Here is a 22192-nt window from a genome sequence, read left to right on the forward strand (position 1 = left end):
ACCTGGAAGGAGCCAATTACAATACCTCAGCAGGACCTCTGGGTTCAGGTTTTCAGCAGCAGAGGCCAAAAGGAAAACGCTGGGGCGCATGGTTTTGCTATCAACACCAAAAAGCATACAGACTCACCTACAGAAAAAAACCTTTGCTGTTCGAGCAAGTCCCAGATAGATGCTGGTCATACTTCCGCCCAGCACCCCTCTGTCTGAAGCAGATGCGGGGGGTGAGGGAACAAGACAGGGAAAGCTAATTTGAAAACAGGGCAGTAATATACTGTGGGGCTGGGCTCTCTAGGGCCTGCAAACGTGTTTATGGCTCCTCTCTGCAAAGGGAAAGCTTGAGAAAGGCCTTTGTTGCTATGGAGAGAGCCATAGGGATGACCACCCTTCCCTGTCCCCAGCTCCCTTCTATTGGCCGTGAGTGGCCAAGACACCTGCAGAAGATAGATGGGCAGACATCCAGGAGGCCAGTTATAGAAATAAACATCAAGGGTTTGTTTTTATATAGATACTTTAAATGCTCACAAGCCCAGACCCGTCCTCGGCTGCTAACGTTAGCGGATTACTCATTCTTCCTTCCAATCACGTCATGTGCAAGGTTCCAGGTGGCTGTGGGGTATTTGCTCACAACGGCTACCGCTGGTCTCCCTGAGAGCTGTTTATTTTTCCAGGCCTCAGGTCATTACATCACCCCGCGGTTTCTGGGCAGGCCAAGAGTGCTGGTTTGGGGGGGTGGGGGATCCGGCCGGGAGGTGCAATTGCCTCAGTGACCCCACATCCCAGTCACAGCAGCTGTCCCGGCAGGAGCTTCCTGGCGAGGAAGGAGCAATCCCAAATGCAGCCAAGGGGAACACAGCAGGCCCAGAGGAGCAACGCTCTGACACTGACACCGGCAGGTAAGGGTCAGGGGGCTGCAAACCCCTTACCTGAGACATGGATGGTGAGTTAGGCAAACGCTCCCACGTAGGAGGAGACGGGGTCGTTTTCATGACAAAACTTACAAGAAATGCATTTCCACCCTGTGTTCCTGCTGACAGCTCTGTCTCGCGGAGACAGAGTTTCCACAAGACGCTGCCTTCGGGGACACCCGGAAGGAAGCTGTGCGGGACAAAGAGGCAAGGGAGGAAAAGCGAGTCCTTCTGGATTTCACCCACAGTGCCAGGTTCTAGGGCCTTCCTGAAATCCCAGATGAGATCGTGAAAGAAGTTAACTAGGAAAGGTGGCAATAAAGGAAAGAAACAGACGGACAAGGAAGAAGGGAAGTCAAATGACTCCACCAGTGGCCCCGAGAGCTAGCCACGTAGGGGCAGAGGGAAAGGGCCTATGTGCCTTGAGGGCATTGCTATGCTGCTCCAAGAGAAGAGTTAAGGCTCACACGACCATACGTCCTGAGAGTATTTTCCCAGGCCAGAAAGCACAGAATTTTGTCATACTGGGGGGTGGGGGTGGGGGTGGGGGGTGGAAATCAAGAGGGAGAGAGACTTTTGTAAATCACAGCTGTATGACAGTGTCTGCACCCAGTAAAATTAGAAGCCGTGGGATATGGCGTATGGGACGGAGAATGAGACAGCCTAGTTTTCGTCATTTCGTTAATCTCTCCGCTCTTTCCTATAAAAATGCAGATGACTAAAAAGACTTTTAAGTTCTAGTTATATCAAGAAATGCCTTAGTAGCTAGCCTCTGATACCAAAAACTCCGCAAGAGTTCATATTTTCTTACAAAAGCAGAACAGAGTCTCTGGCCAACACTCATATGTGGGAAGACACCTGCTCTCAGGTTCTAGGGCGTCGGCTGGCCAGGTACGTCGTCCTCCTGAAAGTGGGAGAGCTCCTGGTTCAGCGGAGACAAGGATCCGAGAGAGAAGTCTGAAGAGGCAAACCCGTCAACGCCGAGGCTGCCAAGTACTCAACAGGCGACACTGACCATGGTGAACACAAGACAAAGCCTTAAAAACAAGGATCGACACCTCCAGGAGGAGAGAAGGAGACAGGATAAGTCTGCAGGCGTATGCGTCATGTTATTGCAAAGCTTCAGCTGCCCCGTGGAACCTTTCCAACATCAACAGTCCCCAGGCCAGAAAACAAACCTGGCGTCACAGGGTCTGAGTGTGAAAGACGGATGTTTGGGGTGTAGAGGGAACTGGGATGGCCTTCTTGCCTCCGAGAGCGAGTGGGAAGAGCTCTCACCTAGACTGGCTTCTGAGGCCCACTTCACCCTCCCCAGAGGGGGGTGCTGAAGCTCACCTAACCCAGAGTCTTCTGGCAAACTCTGACAGGAAACCTGCCTCGGGGGCTTGACCCAGAGGCTCCAGTCCATAGCAGAGCCAGCACCCCAGACATGAGTTATCATTAAGGTAGATCTGACTTCTCAACAAACCAAATGGAATAGCATGACCGGTGGCTAGCAGAGAAGCCGTTATTTTTTAAATTGTTTATGACACACCTACTATGTGTTAGGCATTTCATATATTGTTGAATCCTCAGAAAAACCCTGCAAGGCGCTAATAACTTTGTTTCACGTACGAACTTTCTCGAGGTCACTTAGCTCTCACGGGAAGCTAGCACTGGAAGCCAGGTCTGTGCTATCCCATTTATTTACATATTGTCTATGGCCGTTTTTGTGCTGCGACAGTAGAGTTGAATAGGTGACAGACTGTCTGGCCTGCAAAACCTAAAATGTTTACTATCTGGCTGACCCTTTACAGGAAGCAGTTTGCTGGCCTTTGGCATATAGGAATGAAATAGAAGCATTTGGATGGGAATGTGTGCCTGGGGGGTGTCTTTTTTGTGGTTTTTGGCCCCTCTCATAGACCAGGCAGAAGGAAGGGCCATGCCTCCTGAGATGTTTCCCAACATGCCCAGGGAAGCCTGACTCAGCCCAGGAGCTCTGGGCAGCTTACGTAGCCCTGCCCAGCACCCCCCACCCCCCAACATGAACCTTTGCCAAGCGTTAACATTCTGTTCTAGTGCACACTCTCACAAATGAGAGGTCTGACTTTTGTGGGCAAGGGTAGGGGCTCATTTGTACATAGAAGGTGGTAAACCTTGTAATGGCAACAGCATGGGCTTTGGTATGGGACAAACCTACAGACCTGGCCTGGGCTGAGTCAGGCTTCCCTGGGCACGCTGGGAAACATCTCAGGAGGCATGGCCCTTCCTTCTGCCTGGTCTATGAGAGGGGCCAAAAACCACAAAAAAAGACACCCCCCAGGCACACATTCGCATCCAAATGCTTCTATTTCATTCCCATATGCCAAAGGCCAGCAAACTGTTTTCTGTCACTTCCAGTGAGGTACCTCAGGCACCAAAACCACCTCTCTGACTTATATTTGCCTGACAGCAAGAGGGGAGGCGGGAAAAGGTGCTGCAAAGAAGCTTTTGCTCACAATGACAGTCACAAATTCTTTCCTGATTGAGAGATTCTCGCGGTAAGCAGTATCATTAATATTTCCATTGTTCCCTACCTACCATGATGATGAGAATAACAAAGATAGGTACTTACCGTTTATCCTGCACTTACTATCACTTAGCCAGGCATTGGTTAAGTTCCACACAGACAGTAACTCAGCTAACCTTTAACCACAGTCCCCTGAGGGAAAGATCATAATCCCAGATAAGAACTGAGGCTGGGGGGGGGGGGAGGGGGGGATTATGTGCCTTGACTGAGTCACTCACTAAGTGTCGGAGCCAGGAAGCGAGTGCAGGTTTTGCCGATTCCAACGTCTATGCTTTAACCATGGCACGATTGTGTCAAAGACTCTGGCCCACAGGATTCACAAGGTCTTCTTCCCACCCCACCATCCCATACCTCCATCTTTGATAAAAAAGGGAACCAGAGGGGCGCCTGGGTGGCTCAGTAGGTTGAGCGTCCGACTTCGGCTCAGGTCATGACCTGTGCTTACAGCTCAGGGCCTGGAGCCTGCTTCGGATTCTGTATCTCCGTCTCTCTCTGCCCCTAACCCATTAGCATTCTGTCTCTGTCTCCCTCAAAAATAAATAAAACATTAAAAAAAAATTAAAAAAAAAAAAAGGGAACCAAACACATGTAGCCCAAGTCACAGAGAAAATCAACCAATGCTGTACGGATCTACCTCATGGGCTAACTCACTTCATGCACTCAAGTTTCCCACTACCACCTTTAGGACAAAGCTGGCATACAGATAAACCTAAAGGGGGCCAATGAGAGCCCACTCATTAATTAATGGTCTTGTAAAACTCTGCCCATCAGTTCAAAGGGATGTGTCTTTTGTTTATAGACCTTGATATCCATAAGGAAAAAATGATATGGCTGAAATGAAATTCACCAACCAGGCATAAATTATGCAGAGGGGCATTTCTCACAATGAGGTCTTAGGCTAAAAGAAGGAGGATTTCCCCATGATAGAGATACAGATTGGGTTTGTTAATACATTTTCCTGTTGGTGGACTTCTGGTCTTTACTGATGGTAGATGAACTTTATTGCTTTTGTCTTCATTGATGATCAATGAACTCTACAAGTGAGTCCTACAAATCTAATCACCCTTCAAAAATTATCACCTTTCCACAAGGGGTTCAGCCAGCACCAAAACTTGACCACTCATAAGACCCTCAAAAGATCATATCAGAAAATACATGACTGTAAGCAGCCATTTTGAGCCTTAAAAAACGCACAGAAGCAAGTCTCTTATGGCTTGAAGTCCAACTTTTCCATGCCAGGCCATTTTTAAAAATTCTCTGCCTGGCATATAAAGAGCCACTTGAAAGTATTAAAACATGTAGTCAAAAGATTTTTTTGCTAAAAGGATCAAATACTCACGAAAGACGATCCCTGACATACTAACTGAAGAAAATTAAAGTTGGAGGGGATTAACTCGTCTAATCTCATTTTATAGCTGTAGAAATTGAAGATAAGACAGGTTAAAGGACTTGCCCAAGCCCACACAACAGGTAGTTGTGGAGTAACCACAGGGCAACCACAGGCGAATCGGCATGTATACAATCCCAGGCAGATCATTTACCTGAATTTCTTACATTGGTGTTGTTCAGTTTGGAGTCCTTGATTACCAAGTGCTTAATCCATAGAGTGGGGGCCGTAATTTCTGAAAAAAAAAAAAAAAAGAAAAAGAAGAAGAAGAAGGGAGAAAATAAAGTCTGGGCAAAGGGAGTAGATAACTTGTAGTGCAGCCCCCAGACTTCAGGAGCTTTTTCTGAAGCCTGGGGCATCAAGGCTTGGAGCTTTCTCCCTCATTCCACATCCACTTTGTCCCAATGCCCTCTCCCTTCTCAGTAAGGAAGCTCCTCTACCCGCCAGCTCACAGGAGCCAACGAGGGCCTCCCATACTCAGAGGCAGAGTGGTCTAAGTCCAGAGGCGCTGAGCCGCTCCATCCAGGAATAAAAATATTATCCCAGGAGGTGAGGAGCATGGGCCCAGCCAAGTCTCTCTCAGCTGCTTCCCTGGAAGAAGATTTAAAGGGGATAAATCAACAAACGAATGCCAAACAAACCACAGAGACCATTTTGGAGGAAACGGCTGAGCCACAACAGATTTCAGCTTGCTGAGACTCTGTTCCACATGGGAAGGAAAGTGATGAGTCCAACGTGTGCATCAATACCTTTCCTAATGGATTCTCACTGAACAGAGGCTGAATCCCTCCATCCAGAGAGCTTGGGGGAACCTCTAGGGCCTTCAGGGCTTGGGTCGCTCAGCGGACAAGTGGTATGGGAATCAGGAGAACCCTGATCAACTTTAGAGTCATGAAGTCTTCAGTGGGATTGTTGGGGCGATCTCCCAAGGTGACACGGTCTCCACCTCCCACCTGATCCCCCAGGATCCCAGACCTGCCAATAATCCAGGAGATTTGTGGATCACAGAAACATCTGAATTTCTAGGCATGAACACACATATGTTTCACTAAATGACCAGTTGTAAAGGACAGCTCGCATTCAATCCTATCTAGAGCTGAGCCTGTGCTAGAGACATCCCTAGCCACAGTACCAACCAATGGCATAATTTCTTTTTACTCCTGTCTCCCTGTCCAGTCTCGTGATTTAGGCCTGGATACACTCAGCCGAAAGCTGCTCAGAGGTGGCTGCATGTTGCACTCAGAGTCAAACCTCATTGTCAGACTTTCTAGAAATTGCACTCTGCCAAGCTTCCTGCTCTTCTTCATGGGAACTTGGAGTACACAGCAAAGCATCCTGAAGAATGCAGGCCAGGAGCAACCCAAGCTCAAAGAGAGGCCAGCCTTCTGCACTCCACACCTCACCTGTCATTCCTCATACCTCCAGGGACATCCAGCCTCTATCTTGCTACCAGCCACACTATTTCTCTTGCCCTAGAATTCTCCTCTTACAAATGTCTTGACTCAGCTCTCACGGTCCAACTTAGCTAAACCAGGTCCACTAACCAATCCCTTTCCCCCTACTTTCCTACAATACCCCATCCCCACCATATGCTCCCCTCCCCACCACCCCAACTACAATGCCCTGATTCTTCCCATCTCCTTTCAAGATCCAGTCCACGTTCCATCTCTTGACACAGTCTTTTCCCAGACCATGGTGATCTCTTTCTCCCTTAAATGTCCATTATAATAAAAACTGAGACCGTGTAATTTAACACATAAAGTTCTCTGATAGTTGCCATTGTCTTGAGAGCAAAGGCTTCATCTCATCTAATCCTCCATTGTCCCCCACAGGCCTAGCACAACGCTGGGCACAGAGAAGGAACTTGTAAGTGTCAGTTCATCTACTGAAGGGACAATGCTGGCCTGTCTTTCTCAGCCATGGCTCCTTGGTCTTGGCAGCTCAAAGGGTCCATCCAGGCTGTGTTATTGTTGGACATCAGCAGCCAGGCAGGAAGCCTGGCTAGAACAGAGGACCTTTCCAGAAGTAGAGAGTGTACCAGTTCCTGGGAGGATTTGCATTTTTTAAAAGGTTAAAACAACCCAGACTAAACTGGGAAAAAATTGAAATTAAAAAAGAAAAAACTAATAATAAAGCTTACACAAACATCCAAAGAAAGGATGTTCCTCAAATCTAAACACGGGTGGGAGAATTAGAGTCGTAAGTAATAAAAGAGCTTACCATCTCCATCGAATACTGGCTGAGTCTCCATCGTGGGTGTCGGCTTAGACCCGTCATCTGAATTGAGGGTTAAAAAGAATCGAAAAGAGACTACCATTATTGAGGTAAATACTATCTACTCTCCAGCACTGTTGAATGGTTGGGGTTTGCACATGGCCCGGCCAAGTCCCAGTGAAGAGACCAAAGAGAAAGGAAAGATAGAAAGCAAGAACAGGAAGGAAAAAAGAACCACAGAGACACGCCAAGAGTAAGACAAACCCAGCTGTGTGTTCACCATTCCAGGGGAAGGACAAAAGGGAGCTCAACTGTCATGGCTTTGGAGGGTCCTCCCTCACTAACCTGCATGTACCAGCATGATGACTCTGTCAGCCCTGGTCCTCCCCGCAGGAAAACTGAGGTGGGGGGCAGGCATCTTCCCCAGCAGCCCTGGGTTTTGCCCAGGCAGGTTAGGATAAGGTTAGCATACTTGGTGGCATAAAATTCTGGTGTCCCCAGTTCCGTCCTGCCCTCTTATGAATGGTACCAGCATAGTACCTAGTGGCCCTCGTTGAAGAGCTTCAGGAAAACACCAGACCGTGGTGCTATTCCCTCTTGAACACCTAGCTATTTCTCTGGCCTCACCTAAAAGGGAAGAGAAGGGCAGGAGGGCCCATCCTGTCTCCAGGATGCCAAAGTGAAGAGAATCAGGAACCCTTAGAACATTTTTTTAACTGTGAAACATCATGCCCTCCAATTCCCAGTGAGGTGGGGGCAAACAAAATGGAAGGGGATGTGGGAAACTGCACCCTGGATTTGTTCTGAAATTTGTACCAGAGATGATGGGAGCAGGAGGTGCCCAGTAACAAAACGCTAATCTACATCATTCCAGCAACATTGGCAGCTCCCTGCGGGGCAAGACCCTCTGTGGGTCAGGAGCGAGTGTAGACTTTACCCACCTTTCAGGACTCTTGAGTTTTTTTCATCAAGATCCCCAACCTTAGTGTCGGGCAGTGTCTCTCAACTTCTTTTCATTATCGCCCACCTAGACCTTCTCTCTCTCTCTTTTTTTTTTTTTTAAATCATCTACCTAATGAACTATCAATAACACAGGTACACTGTGTTTCTGTTGATGTGGTGTATGTATAGCTGTGCTTTCTATGTAAAAAGAGCAAAGAGTTCTTTTTCCTCCTGCCGCCCCCAATCCATTTTCACCTGCTTGGTATCTCTGCCCCCATTGAGAATGCATAGATGAGAGATTTCTCTGTGTTCTCCCTGGGCGGGGGTGGGGGAAGAAGAACCCCAGGGTCTCAGGCAGTGTGATGATTACACCATCCCCCAGAAATCTTCTACAACTGAACACTCTATTCTCCAAGCATCGACTATTTTGTTGTCATTTTATTCAATCAGTCATTTATTTCTATTTGCTTGTTTGTTTTGCCAATGGCTCTTATTTTTAAGCTTTCGGTTTTGTTTGTTTATTTTAGCAGAAGAATAATTCACATGCAGTATTGTATTCGTTTCAAGCATACAGCCTACAGTAAGGCTAGTGACTGTCACCACACCAAGTTGTTACACTATTATTGACTATATTCCCTATGCACGTTACATCCCCGTATCTTATTTGTTTCATAACCAGAAGGTGGTACCTCTTAATCCCCTTCACCTATTTCATTAACTATGGAGAATGCAAGTTCTCAGATAGTCTCTGCGACGCCAGTCAGATCACCCATAATAACAACCCTCCACCATTTGGAGCTCCCGAGACCTTTGGCCGACTTCCCTGCATCTTATCAAGGAGGGAGGAAGAACACAGAGTTCTGATCCCTTTCTTGCACCAACAACCCACGCTTGGGATCTTAAGACTGGAGAGCTATAGAGACCCTAATCGTGGCTGGAGGCTGAGGCCAGCAATCTGACAGTTGTGTGACACCTGACCCTGCTATTATTCCCCTGTGCTGACACCAAGACCCCACTCCGACAGGGGCCAAGGCGATCCCCAACTATGTGACAATCATTCCAGGGAATGAGATATAGCAGAGGGAGAGGAGTTAACTAGCTGGACATCTTATTTGCCTCACACTGGAGTCCTGAACAGGCATCTTTTGATGCAAAACTGTGGAAGTTTGATCTGGAAGTCGTTGAGGGAGAATAAACACAGAGCAGCACCACACAATGTCATTTTGTTTAATAGCATCACTTCCCCTGACTCTATTAACACCTCTTTCCATTGAATTCAATGAGCCACTGAATGAAGTCTTTTGGCAGCTGCAATGCACATTTGGTTGCTCCTGCCGGATGCAGAGTTCACAGTCTAAATAGCCTAGTGTGGTGTGCTCAGCCTCTCCACACCGGGTGGCTTCACTTTAGAAGTCTTAAGGGCAACAAAGGGAAAGTGAGAAATCAAACACTCCCAGGAGGACAACGGTGAGAACCCAAGTGAAAAGCGATTCATGCAGCATTTTCATATTCAACTAAAATCCTCCCGTATTCCAAGAGCTGTAACTCTCTCTGCAGCAGGATAAGAGAAAGCATTCTGCTTATTTCGCCCGTCATCCAGATGAGAGTCTGGGACTGCCCATCTGGTGTAGCAATCAGCAGAGGTCTGTTGCTCAAGGAGAGGAAGAAGTGTTTCCAGTCTCCTGGGGGAAGTTCTGCACTTCTGCAGGCCAAGGACCTCCGCGATTACCCAGATGCAGGCCCAGAGCCCACATCGCATGAAGCCACGTGCAGGGAGTGGATCTTCCTGCAGCGTAGGGTCACCAAGGGTGAAGAGATACAGCTGCGCTGCCACAATGGAGGCCCTAGATGGAAATCTTTATGAAGTGAGAAAAGACAAAGTGCCCTGCCGCCAGGAGAGCCACCTGTGAAACTCAGCTGCCCAAAGGCTGAGAAGCCAAGCCAAAGCCAACAGGACCCTCTGACCATCATCTCCGGGCACCTGGGCACCTGGCTTCCAACCCAGCAAACAAGCGCACCCTTCTACCAAACATAGGTCCAAGGCCTGGGTCCAAGGTCCACATCAGTGCTGCTTCCTGGCAAGCCTTGGGACAATACCAGGTCCCACACTGGGCCCCGGGGAGAGGGAAAAGCTTCCACTCAATTCCCCAGTCTCTAGTGGGGTCACACTCCAGATTCTGGCTTTACATCCCATAAACTGAAAACTGAACCCTGCACTTTTCTTCTCTGGGCAGGGATATCCTCTTCTAAAAATGAAGTATGCCTGCCTTCCCAGTCTCAGGATACTGTGCAGGAGTAAGGACTTTAAAGGCCTTAGGACACTAAGTATGAGCAAGGACTTTAAAGGTATAAATACCATGAGAATAAACCATTTTATCCAACCACTTACTTTTAAAATTGGATTTACAAAATTAAAATCCTATCAAAGTTTTTAATTAAAAAAAATAAAGTAAACCTTACAACTCAGTTAGAAGATGAACAGCCTAATTTTAAAGTGGACAAAATATTTTAATAGACATTTCACCAAAGAAGATGCATGGACAGCTAATGGATACATGAAAAGATGCTCAACGTCACTAGTTGTCAGGAAAATGCAGATTAAGACCACAATGAGGTGCTACTATGAACCTGCTAGAATAGCTAAAATTTTAAAAAATAGAAAATACCAAATGTTGGCAAGGATGCGGAGAAACTGAAACCTTCATTCATTGCTGTGGAGTAGCCATGTTGGAGAACGGTTTGGCAATTTCTTTTTTTTTTAATTTTTTAAAAAATGTTTAAAAAACATTAGACACAGAATCTGAAGCAGGCTCTAGGCTCTGAGCCATTAGCACAGAGCCCGACGCAGGGCTCGAACTCATGAACCATGAGATCATGACCTGAGCCAAAGTCAGACGCTTAACAGACTAAGCCACCCAGGTGCTCCTGTTTTTGCAATTTCTTTAAAATGTTAAACATAAACTTATCATTCTACCAGACATTCCACTCTTGAGAAGCCAACCAAGAGAAAGAAAAACATGTCCACTCAGAGGCATGTATGCCAATATCCATAGCAGCATTATGTGTATAGCCTCAAACTGGAAACAATCCAAATGTTTGTCGACTGGCGAACACATAAACGAATGGTGATATATCCAGATGATGGAATATTACTCAGCAATGAAAAAGAATGAATTATTAATACGTGTGACAATATAAACCTCAAAAGCATTATACTAAATGAAAGAAGCCATAAGCCATGTGCAAATACTACATATTGTATGATTCCACTTCTATGAAATGCCTAGTAAAGATCAGCCCATAGAGATAGACAGCAGCTGTGTAGTTGCCTAGGACTGGAGGAGGCAGTGGGTTATAACTATAAATGGGTACAAGGTTTCTTTTTGGAACGATGGAAATGTTCACCAGTAACGGCTGCACAATGCTCTGTGCTAAATCCAGTGAACTGGACGTTTATGATGGGTAAATTTTATGGCATGTAATTATGCTTCAATAAAGCTGTTAAAACAAAAGGGGAGGTAGTGCTGTTATTTCAGTGATTCTTAATCTGGGTGGAGACCCTCCCATGCACTTTAAAGAAAAGCGTATCTGAAATCTCTGTTTACATATATGCAGAGGACGATGTGATGCCTGATGCTCATTGTCGGTGGTTCTTTTGGACCTCAAATAGTAAGACTTTAGTTCTCTTTAATACCACAATACTCTTCCAGAACAAGGAGAAGAGGAGAGAACACTGGAAAAAAAAAAAAAAAAAAAAGCCAATTCAAAGATTATCACTTTTCTTCCAGGCCAAAAAAAGAAAAAAAAAAAAAAAGTAAGTTTGGAAACACGAAAAAAGTAAAAAAAAAAAACAATTAAAAAAACAAGGCAAGCTTACACGAATGAATGAATGAATGAATGAGGCAAACCTGACAGAGCATCTCAAGGATAACGTCAAGATCAGCAATAATGGTACCACATTTTGCAACACTCAAGTTTTTGGCAGGTGGTTTTCCTCATCTGTTCTCACCACTGGCCAGCACAGAGGAAGCCACCAGGCAGATAAAAAGAGATCGAGTCTTGGGGATAGAAAGTGATGTGCTCAAGCCCCAAAGGAGTGAGCAGCAGTGGAAATGGCCCAGCCCCAGGGCCCTGGCAATTTCTTCAACCCCCAGCCATGCCTCGGCCTCGAGGTGCGGCCCCAGAGAGTTACAGCCCCACACGGGCTCTGCAAGGCTGTCCAGACAGTGGGTTTGTGTGACAGCATGGTTCCTTGCCCTGCGAGAAGGCCTGGCCCACGCACAGACAGCTGGAAGTCACTTCGACCCCCGATGACACCGTTCAAAGCCTCCTCTGTTTGGCTTTTTGATTCCTGATTGACACTCGCTGGCAAGTGGAGATAAATGCGGGCTGAGGACAATGTTGATCCGCTCTGACTATTCTCAGCGAAAGACTTTTCAGAATAACAAACAAAACAAAACAAAAACTCAAAAACATTGGTGTGCTTAAGGGATTGAATAGAGCCCAAGAGGTCCAGGGAAGCAGGGCCGCGCCTTTCAAGGCGCTGGCAAGTCCATTGAGGAGTTAATTGTTTGGGTGTACAATGAGTTTATTCTGACCACATACAAAGAGCTTTCTCTTCCAGGTCCTTCAAAAGCAAATGTGTCAAAGGGGCCAGAGGAGGAATCTGTATTAATGGCATCTCTTGGGGTCTCTGAGACTGAGGAGCCTTGGAGAATGAAGAAAAAAGAAATCACCACCCCCCTCCTGAGATTCGGAAGGTCTCTCAGTGATCCCAAGTCCCCCTTGGATTCTTGGGCTCTGCCCAAACCATGTCCATCACGGGTCACGCTCCCTCTTGAATTCTTTTTAGGCTGCCATTGGTCATCTTTTCCAAAGACACAGAGATAAACTTCAGCCTGGTGGAAGTACTGGAAGGTTCGCGCTTTTGAAGGGACCACATTTACACCAGAGCCACCAACCCCTTCAGTGTGTGCCTCAGAGACCTTGTGTAGAAGTTGAAATGATGTAATCTGGGCATCACAGGGAGACAACAGTGCCTGTTTGCGAAAGTCCTGTAAGGCACTGGCCCAAATCATACCAGGAGGAGGATGGAATTTTAGTCAACCTCAACATTTCCTAAGATGCATGTCCCATGACCACAAGGCTCAGAAATGTACTGTGAGCTTTCCTAATCCTGACCTTTGAGAACAGAGGTTATCTGGGCCCTTCAGGTCCTTTCCAGAGCAAGAGATCAATGTTTTGCATTCCATCTACCCACCTGCACACTCCCTCCCAAAAGAAGTAAAAACAAGCTTAAAGTGGTCTTTTTGCAAACAATTCCCTACGTCCTCAAGCTCCACATTCCCATGAATAAGAGTAAAAACATGATGCTGGTGGAAAAAATAGACCAGACATGGAAGAAGAAGAGGAGAAAAAGGAAGAGGGAGTGGAGCGGGGAGAGCGGGGAGAAGGAGCCACCAGTGGCAAAGTCAGTTCAGAGCTGGGTGCACAAAGAAAACTGTGCTGATTTTTTTAACTCTTTATTTTGAAATGATGATGGGTTCCCAGGAAACTGCAGAAATAATACAGTATGCTTCACCCAGTTTCCCCAAGGGTAACATATTTATAGTTAACATAAATATATAGGTAACCTGAAATTATATAGGTAACCTCATTATTGTACAGTATCAGAGTCAGGGCATTGATACTGGTGAAATCCACAGAGCTTATTCACACTCCACCAGTTTTACACGTACTCATTTGTGTATATGTGTGTGTGTCTGGGGGGAGGGGGTGTAATTCTATGCAATTTTATCCATGTGCAGATTCGTGTAACCACCATCAATAAAACACAGAACGAGTTCATCACCACCAAGATCACGCTTCCCTTCGTGCACCCCATCTCTCACTCCTGGCAACCACTAATCCTTTCTCTGTCTCTATAATTTTGTCCTTTCTAGAAGGTTCTCTAAATGGAATCATGCAGTATATGACCTTTGGAAATCAGTTTCTCTCACTTCGCATAATGCCCTTGAGATCCATCCAAGCCATAGTTGTGCATACCGACGGTTTATTTCCTCCTATGGCTGAGTCGTACTTCCTCCTATGGCTGAGTCGTACAGACACCATTGTGTTTCACCCACTGAAGGATGCCTGCGTTGTTTCCCTCTTTGATTACTACAGGTAAAGCTGCCGTGATCGCCCCCACACAGGTTTTTGTGTACACGCAAGTTCTCTTTTCTCTGGAATAAATGCTCAGGAGTGCAATTGCCAGACTATATGGTAAATGGATGTTTAGTTCTTTACTTTGTAAAGAAACTTCCAAAGTATTTTCCAGAGTGGCTGTATCATTTTGCATTCTTACCAATAATGAATGAAGGACCCAGTCTCACCACAGCCTTTGGTACTGTCACTATTTTTTATTTTAGCTCTTCTAACAGGTGCACAGTGATACCGTATCATGATCTTACTTTGCATTTCTTTTTGGTTAATGATGTTGAGCATCTTTTTTGTGTGTTTATTTGCCCCTGCATAGATGCTCTGGTGAAATGTCTATTCGTGTATTTTGTTGAGTTTCTGAGAGTTCTTTTTTTTTATTTTTTTTATTTTTTTTATTTTAAAAAAAATTTTTTTTTCAACGTTTATTTATTTTTGGGACAGAGAGAGACAGAGCATGAACAGGGGAGGAGCAGAGAGAGGGAGACATAGAATCGGAAACAGGCTCCAGGCTCTGAGCCATCAGCCCAGAGCCTGACGTGGGGCTCGAACTCACGGACCGCGAGATCGTGACCTGGCTGAAGCCGGACGCTTAACCGACTGCGCCACCCAGGCGCCCCTCTGAGAGTTCTTTACATGTCCTAAATAGAAGTCCTATGTCATATATGTGGTTTGTAAGTATTTCCTCCCAGTCTGTAGTTTTTTTTGTTCTCTTAACAAGATCTTTCAGAGCGAGTTCTTAACCCCAATTAGGTCCAATTTGTCAATTTCTTAGACCATGTGTTAGTTGTTCTAAGACACAAAAGCTCTAGGTTCACCTAGCTGTGATTTCTTCTAAAAGTTTTAAGAGTTTTTACATTTTACATTTCGGTCCGAGGTCCATTTTGAATTAATTTTTGTATAAGTTGTGAGGTTTGGGGTTTTCTGTTTTTGCCTATGGATGTCCAGTCACTGTGGTGCCTTCTACCTTGGAACTACTTGTACACCTTAGTCATGTCAGTTGGCCACAGAAGTGCAGGCCTGGGTTCTTTGCTCTGTTCCATTCATCTCTGTGTCTATCCCTTGGCCAAGGCCACACTGTCCTGATTACTACAGCAGTATAAGTCTTCATCAGAGTACTAGGATGTCAACTTTGTGACATTCTGAAAAAGGCAAAATTATGGAGACAGTAAAAAGATCAGGGGTTGCCAGGGGTGGGGAGTGGGGGTGAAAAGGCATATACAGGCAGAGCACAGAGGATTTTTAGAAGAGTGAAGCAACTCTGATACTATAACGGTGGATATATGTCATTATACATTTGTCCATTCCCATAGAAAGTAAAACACCAAGAGTGATCCCTAATGTAAACTATGGACTTTGGGTGATAATGATGTGTCAGTGAAGATTCACTAATTGTAACAAATGTGCCACTCTGGTGCAGATGTTGATAATGGGGGAGGCTGTGTCTTTATCGGGACAGGGGCTATATGGGAAATCTGTGCACTTTCCTCTTAATTTTGCCGCGAACCTAAAAGCGCTCAAAAAAAAAAAAAAAGTCATTTTTAAAATAGGAAATGAAACAAACATATCTAAAAGGGGAGAGGTCAGAGCATTTGTTCAGAAGAACACAGGGAAGTATGAGTTGGAAATTCATAACGGGACATGGGGGAGTAAAGCACTAAAGATCTCTTTGTTTAAAAAAAATCAGATAGAATGGTCCCTCCCACGTAATTTTTCGTTTCAAGATTGTTTTACCTCTTCTAGCTCCGTTGCCTTTCCGTAGAAACTTTACAACAAGCTGCTTTTGAATCTCAGTTTTCTTTCAGCAGTCACAAAATTGGGAGAGGAGGACCTGAGAGCCGCCCCTCCCCTGGGAGCTCCATGGCACTCAGAGCTGGCGATAAGTGGTTCAGACGTGGTCCTGAGGCCTTTGCACCCACTGGCTGAAATCCCTGCCTCTATCCAGGTTGCTGGGCCACGCCTGGAACTGAACTCACTCAGTCAAGGGACAGTGTAGTCTCGATGGCCTGACAATTTCTGAGCCTTCACCTGCACTCCGGGGGGTCCCATAAAGGCACCAGGCCTAGGGTTCAAGGACTTGTGAGTGGGCCATGCTCATCACAGGCAGCCTCCTCCGAGGGCCTTTCCTGAGAGGCTCTGGCCATGGGAACTACCGACCAGGGCTGCTGGAAGGGGTCACCTGCTTTGCCTCCCTGCCCAGGTGACAGCTTCCCAGCATCTAGACGTCTGTGCTCCCTGGGAGGCTTTACCTCCATCTGAAGATAACCTCTGTAAGAAGAGGCTAAGAACCATTAGAATGGTTCCACAGGGTAAGGCCAGGACTCTCATCATGTTACTTGTCACTGGGTCCTCAGTGACTGCAACGAGCCTGACACTTAGGAGGCTCTCAATAAATATCTGCTGAATAAAAGAATAAGAAGCCAAGTAGATACCCCGAAGGTTACTAGTAACACCAGGGACTCATAAGGATCTATGACTAGGAGGCTTTTCCAGATGCCTAAACCCCATTTCCTCTCCGGTCCTCGGAAGTGGGGATATGGCAGGGATTCAAACTCTTTGTTTAGTAGCCTCCACACATAGCTTTCTTTCAGAGACCCCAGAATAGGGACTGAGACGGAGGGCCGGGATTGAGTGCCATGAGCCAACTGGGGGGTGGGGCAGGAAAGAGATACAGCACACGCATGAGCACTCAAACACACCCAGGCACACCCCTCTGCAACCGAACCCCACAAAGCCGGTACACGGAGGTGCCAGGCTTGGTCAGGGCGGCTCGGGACACCAGCAAACAGCGGCCAACACACATGCAGAGAGCAAAACACTGCCTCTCGCAGGCCTGGAGCTGCCGAGGCACAGTTCTGTTTCAGCAGGCACCGAGGCACAGTTCTGTTTCAGCAGGCACCGTTTCAGAGAGAATGCTTCTCCCTGGGGAAATCTGATGTGAGCAGAGCCCCGACCCCTAGAGGTCAGCAGCTGCCCGTCTCCAATCAAATCCAGCCCCAGACGGTGGGCAGTCAGACTTTTGCCATCTGATGACAATGCCGACAGGTCGACTACTGACCCAGCCTCTCCTTAAGTGCTGGGGGAAGAGAAAAGAGAGGTAGCTGGGAAGAGGTTAAAGTCATCTGAGCAGGAACGATGTTCCGCTTGTGGAATGTCCTGAGACAGCCAGCCTCGCACACCTCAGCTAGGCTCAGGGCGGCGAGGTGAACCTCCTTTAGGTGTGCCGACCACAGGAGGGCCGAGGCTGGAGGCCACACAGTCCCCTTTGTCTGGGGACTGCCAGACTCTGCCCTAAGCACATCCCTCAGCCCTGAATGAGGGCTCTGCTTCATCCACCACCTCAGTGATAGGTCCTCTGAGCCAGCACCAACCTGTAGACCAGGCTCCGTGAAAGATTCTAAACACTGAGATGCAGAGAGGGACCCACGACAAATAACTGTGACTCACTGTTTACTGAGAGCACACAGTATGGGGCAGCTCAGGGGGGATAACAAGTCTCCACAAATTAAAGGTGGGTTGGGTTTTGGGAGTACTGCCCCTCTCCAACACTGGCTTGACAAGTACAGAAGTCTGTGCAGAAAATGTAGGCAGAGCCTGCTAATGTTTTCATTTTTCTCTCACTTTCCTTAAACAGCTAAATCCTAGACCACTTACAAGTGGGAAATACTCAAACTGCAGAAAACTCCTGACGGCCCTCAACTTTCACTCGCTGTGCACAGAAGCACCAGCCCGGGATCTCCGTGGTCCTGGGTGCACAGAAGAAAGCTCCCAGAGAACTGGCAGAAAGAATTTTACAAATGCTCTCCGGCCCTCACCCCCTAGAGGCTGAGAACTCCCCTCCTGCACCTCACAAGCAATCAAGCCCAGGACCAGTCCCTGACTCTGTATTCAGCAATCCTGGAAGCTCCCCAAATCGTCCACTTTCATTAGCATCAAGACCCCAGAAAGAGGCACTTCGGGAAAATCTGCAAGCCTTGGTTGGCCGGGAAAATCTGCTCTGGGTAAATTCATGATCTCTAAACGCATTTTGCCTCCCAGCCTCTGCCCAGCTGTCCTTCGACCTGCTTCGGTTGAAACCAAAAATTTATCTCTACCTCAGCTTCTGCGGCCTCCAACTGTTTTAGCAGCAGATTGTCAGAGCTCAAGGGCGGCCTTCTTCCTCTCTTCTGATAGTCCTCTGAAGCACCAATAACACACATGTGGAGGCACGTGTGCCCCCCCAGCTCCCCCTCGCCCCCCCCCCACCGCATCACTCTTCAAGGGCAAGGACCAAAGGAGAAGAAGGGGAGGGGAGCCAAGATGGGAGTGCCCCAGATCAATGGATATTTGAAACTCAAACACATGGCCCAGGACCTACACTGCACGTGTTAATTACCACACATGTGCCCATAAAGGGGTCCGTGAAACACAAGGGGCCCAAAGAACAGAGCGAGGAAAGGACATTCCAAGGGATTAAGTAAATAGTCTGAAGTTCTGACCCTCCTCCCCTCCCAGAGCACGTGCATCTGGGTAAGATAACAGCGCCTCCCTCCCTCCTTCCCCCACCTCTCCCCTCGGGCCTCACACCTGTGGACCCAGGAGCCGCAACCCAGGCCTCCTGTCTGGGCCAGCCGCCTGTGACCCGCTACCGCCCGGCCTCTCTCCCTCCTCCCTACCTCCTGTTATCTCTCTGAGCCTCCTCCCCCAGCCTCCTCTGCTCGGCCTTCTCCTCCTCTCCTCCGCAGGACTAATTCCTGGCTGGCAACCAGACCTTCCTTCTTCGCACAATACACCTTTTCATTCCTTCCAGGCAGAGGGAACCGATCCCTCCGAGCCCTGTCGGCAGAGCGGGCTCCAAAAGGCAAGAGGGCGGGAGAGGAAAGGTTGGGCCTGCGCCTCTCCCCTCAACCCCCGCTCCCCGCTGCCACCCCCTACCACTCTCACACCCAGACCCGGGGCCTGGCTTGTACCCCTCACTCTGCACAAGGGCCCAGGCCTCGCATCTCTGCAGCAGGCCTCAGGGCCGTGAGCTCCAGCTCCCGGGAGATGCCGTCTAGGAGACCCCACGTGTGGGCACCAGCTCAGACAAGGGGCCTTTGTGTCTTCCCACCTGCTGCCCTTCGGAGCACATTCCATTCTTAAGTGGCAGCCGAGAGAGGGACCTCAGCGGCCGACACAGGATATTACAAATGCCCTCTCGCACCCTGTCCCCCTTCAAACCCCAGCTTCCTGGACAGGTGTGGCTTCAGGTGGCCCTTCCTACAGGTGGCCTGAGCCTGCTTTTCTCTGCACGGCCTACAACAGACAAAGAGGAGAGGGTTAGCACCTATGTAGGTCCTCCAAAGGAGAAGGAAGGAGAGGCTATGGGCAAAAGTCAAGTCTCCAGAGACGAGCGAGTCCTAGCATCCCCCACTGGGCTTCTGCACCACAGAGGAAGCCTCCGCAGAGCCATCTGGGAGGCAGGAACCCATCTGGAGTAGGGGAACAAAATGCTGGAAACTGAGCAACTTGTCTCTGAGAGGAGGCGTCAGACTCTACCCCTATTCCTTGCACCATCCCTGGAGGAATCAGGGTCCCCTGCCCTCTTCCAGCCGGATCACCAGGAGGCCACAATGACCACAGGTCTGTTTCTTTTGTTGCCCATTGGGTGCAAAGCCACATCAACCTGGAAAGTACTTCTCTGTGCGGTTTAAGAACTAAAATCCCATCGTCTGCCTTTCTCAGTGTGGGGGCTTCATGCAGCCTCATGCCCTCAGTTCTCTCTGGTGGGGAAAATCTGGGTGGTATGTTTTGCACGATTGCCAAGCGTTTTTTCTACTACCACGACCTCATGCCTCAGGATAGAGGCGATGTTCCCGAAGTCTTTAGCTGCAACAAGCAAAATTAAAGGCAGCTCCCCTTTCCAACCCCAGCAAACTATAGACGGGCACGTGCCATTCACAGGGTTGAGGAGTTCAGGTCTTTGCAGGAAGAATGATTCACGCCCTTCTCCCACTTTCCCACCCAAAAGGGAACCACCAACACACACGGCTACCTCTCCCTGTCCTGGGAGAGACCTAGAAAGGCATTTGCTCCCTTCTTTTTACCCACTTACTCATTCCTGCTTGTGGGAAGGCCCATTAGTCCACGTTTTCTAGTGGTATCACTATGCTCCACTTCTGTGACTTCTCGGAGCACCTGCACTAGAGGGCAGCAGGCTCTCCAGATTCTCGTTTCCCGCAATCGGGCAGGGTGACCTTGCCTCTTCTTCCCACCCCCATGGAATAAGGATTCGGGGCGGGGGGCCAGGGTCTTGCCTCAGTCTCCTCGTGACAGCACATGCAGGACAAGCCCGGGGAACCTCACGCTGATCCTCTGTAGGCCCGGCTCTCCACGTGGGCATTTACAAACATGAAATTCCCGAGGCCCAGATTCGGATGCAATCATCCCCCATCTGGATTTTACCCAAGAGCCCGAAATGGAGGTTCTAGAGTGCCTGTGCACACAGTGAAATTGATACTTGTTCTGCATGCAGCTACAAGTTGTGTGTGTGTGTGTGTGTGTGTGTGTGTGTGTGTGTGTGTGTGCGGTCCTGAAGGTAAGCGGTGGTGGAGCTTAGTGTCCTCCACGCTGGAAATTATGGTCCGCATATCCCAGGGACCTGTTCCTCATGTCGGCGGCTCCACTAAATAGCACTCAGACAAATGCCTTAATTGAGGTTAGCCACATAATTTGTAGGGCCCAGTGCAAAATGAATATGCAAGGCCCTTTGTTCAAAAGGCGGGAACACCGTGCCATTAAGGGCACTAAACTATAAAGTTTTATCCTCTCTTTCATGGCGTCTCTCTTGACTTGTCGTGGTGTTTTACATTTTTCTATTTGATGTTGTTCTGGGGAAAGCGTACTGCGTGCATCACAAAAACCATAGGCCAACAGGGTGACGCGGATGTGCACATGCAGGCTTCACTGTCTTGCTGGACTTAACAAGACACAAGTTTAAAGACAGGATGATTGGGAATCCCAAGACAACGGCTGCCCAGGTGGCAAGCCCGTGCAGCCAGGCTAGTCTTAGCGAAGAAAATCCAGATGGGCTGGAACAATGAATTATTAAGGAGAGTCGGGGAAGGGAAAAAATGTTCAACCGACTTTCCAAAGCAAGAGGGTCAGGGCAGACTTGGACATGCCTGCCTTCATCGTCTTTTTTGGCGTAATGCCGGCTATGTGGTAGCTGATGGACTGAACTTCCCAGGAACCAAGATTCTCGGGGGCCCTGCCAGCTCTGTATGCCGTACTCACTCCCATCCCTCAGAACGTCTGCGAACTTGGTCCCCACCACGGTACGAGCCTTACTTACCTCCGGTGCTTCTAGGAGGAAGCCCAGAATAAGAATGGAGGTTTTCTGTGGGGGACTTTTAGCTTACACCCAGGCTCCTTCCATCTTGTCTAGAACTCTCCTTGGACTGGCTTTAGAAGCAAACATTTGGATAGAGCATAAAACTCTACTCACCTTTCCTTCCTGAGTTACCCTGGCTCAAGGGCTTGTCGGTGACTGAACCTTGGGCGAAAGGGAAACAAAAACATAGACATTCAGAATGCATTGTGGTTGTTGGTTTCTTTCAAAGAGCTGGCAAAGCCTCCTGTTATGAGCGTGTGGTTGGTTATGTATATACATACATTGTATACACGTCTAGGGACATTATATACAAAGCTAGTACATACATACATGTCAAGTGGGGTTTGTTTAACATCAATGTCACTGATATCACAGTACCGGTGAGGTGAACCATGATTTCCAGGCAACAGCCGTGACCAGATTTTTTATAAAACTCCACATCTACATAACTCCCTGGTGAGTAACGTTCCGATAACTGCCCCTCACCCTCGCTCCCCATCTCCCCCAGTTCCCACCACCTCCATGTTCTGAGCCATGTCCACTCAGTAGGGCCAACTGAAAAGAAACCCCTCTTACTGCAAATGCAATGATTCACATCCCTTGCTGGTTAGGGCAGGAAATCGGTGATTTTCCATCTGCATTAAGTA

General features: G+C 48.0%; 1 protein-coding gene and 1 long non-coding RNA gene across 4 annotated transcripts in view; one reads left to right on the top strand and one right to left on the bottom strand.

Moving 5' to 3' along the window:
• SMOC1 (SPARC related modular calcium binding 1) overlaps positions 1–22192 on the bottom strand; it is a 157636-nt gene that overhangs the window by 28963 nt on the left and 106481 nt on the right. For 2 of the 3 annotated variants that reach the window (XM_086709416.1, XM_086709415.1), the window contains exons 5-7: positions 21660–21707; positions 7061–7150; positions 4995–5075 (exon numbers count right to left, since the gene is read on the bottom strand). In XM_086709416.1, the coding sequence (XP_086565542.1) occupies positions 4995–5075; positions 7061–7150; positions 21660–21707 (219 nt within the window). The remainder of the gene's footprint in view (positions 1–4994; positions 5076–7060; positions 7151–21659; positions 21708–22192) is intronic. The other variant, XM_086709417.1, reaches the window with a different exon arrangement.
• LOC147579856 (uncharacterized) lies at positions 595–18219 on the top strand. Its single transcript, XR_015252225.1, has 2 exons — positions 595–893; positions 17829–18219. It is a non-coding gene; the product is annotated as an uncharacterized LOC147579856 (long non-coding RNA).

Source organism: Puma concolor, chromosome B3 (assembly GCF_028749965.1).
Source record: "Puma concolor isolate L17-30 chromosome B3, mPumCon1.1.hap2, whole genome shotgun sequence".
Lineage (NCBI taxonomy): Eukaryota > Metazoa > Chordata > Mammalia > Carnivora > Felidae > Puma > Puma concolor.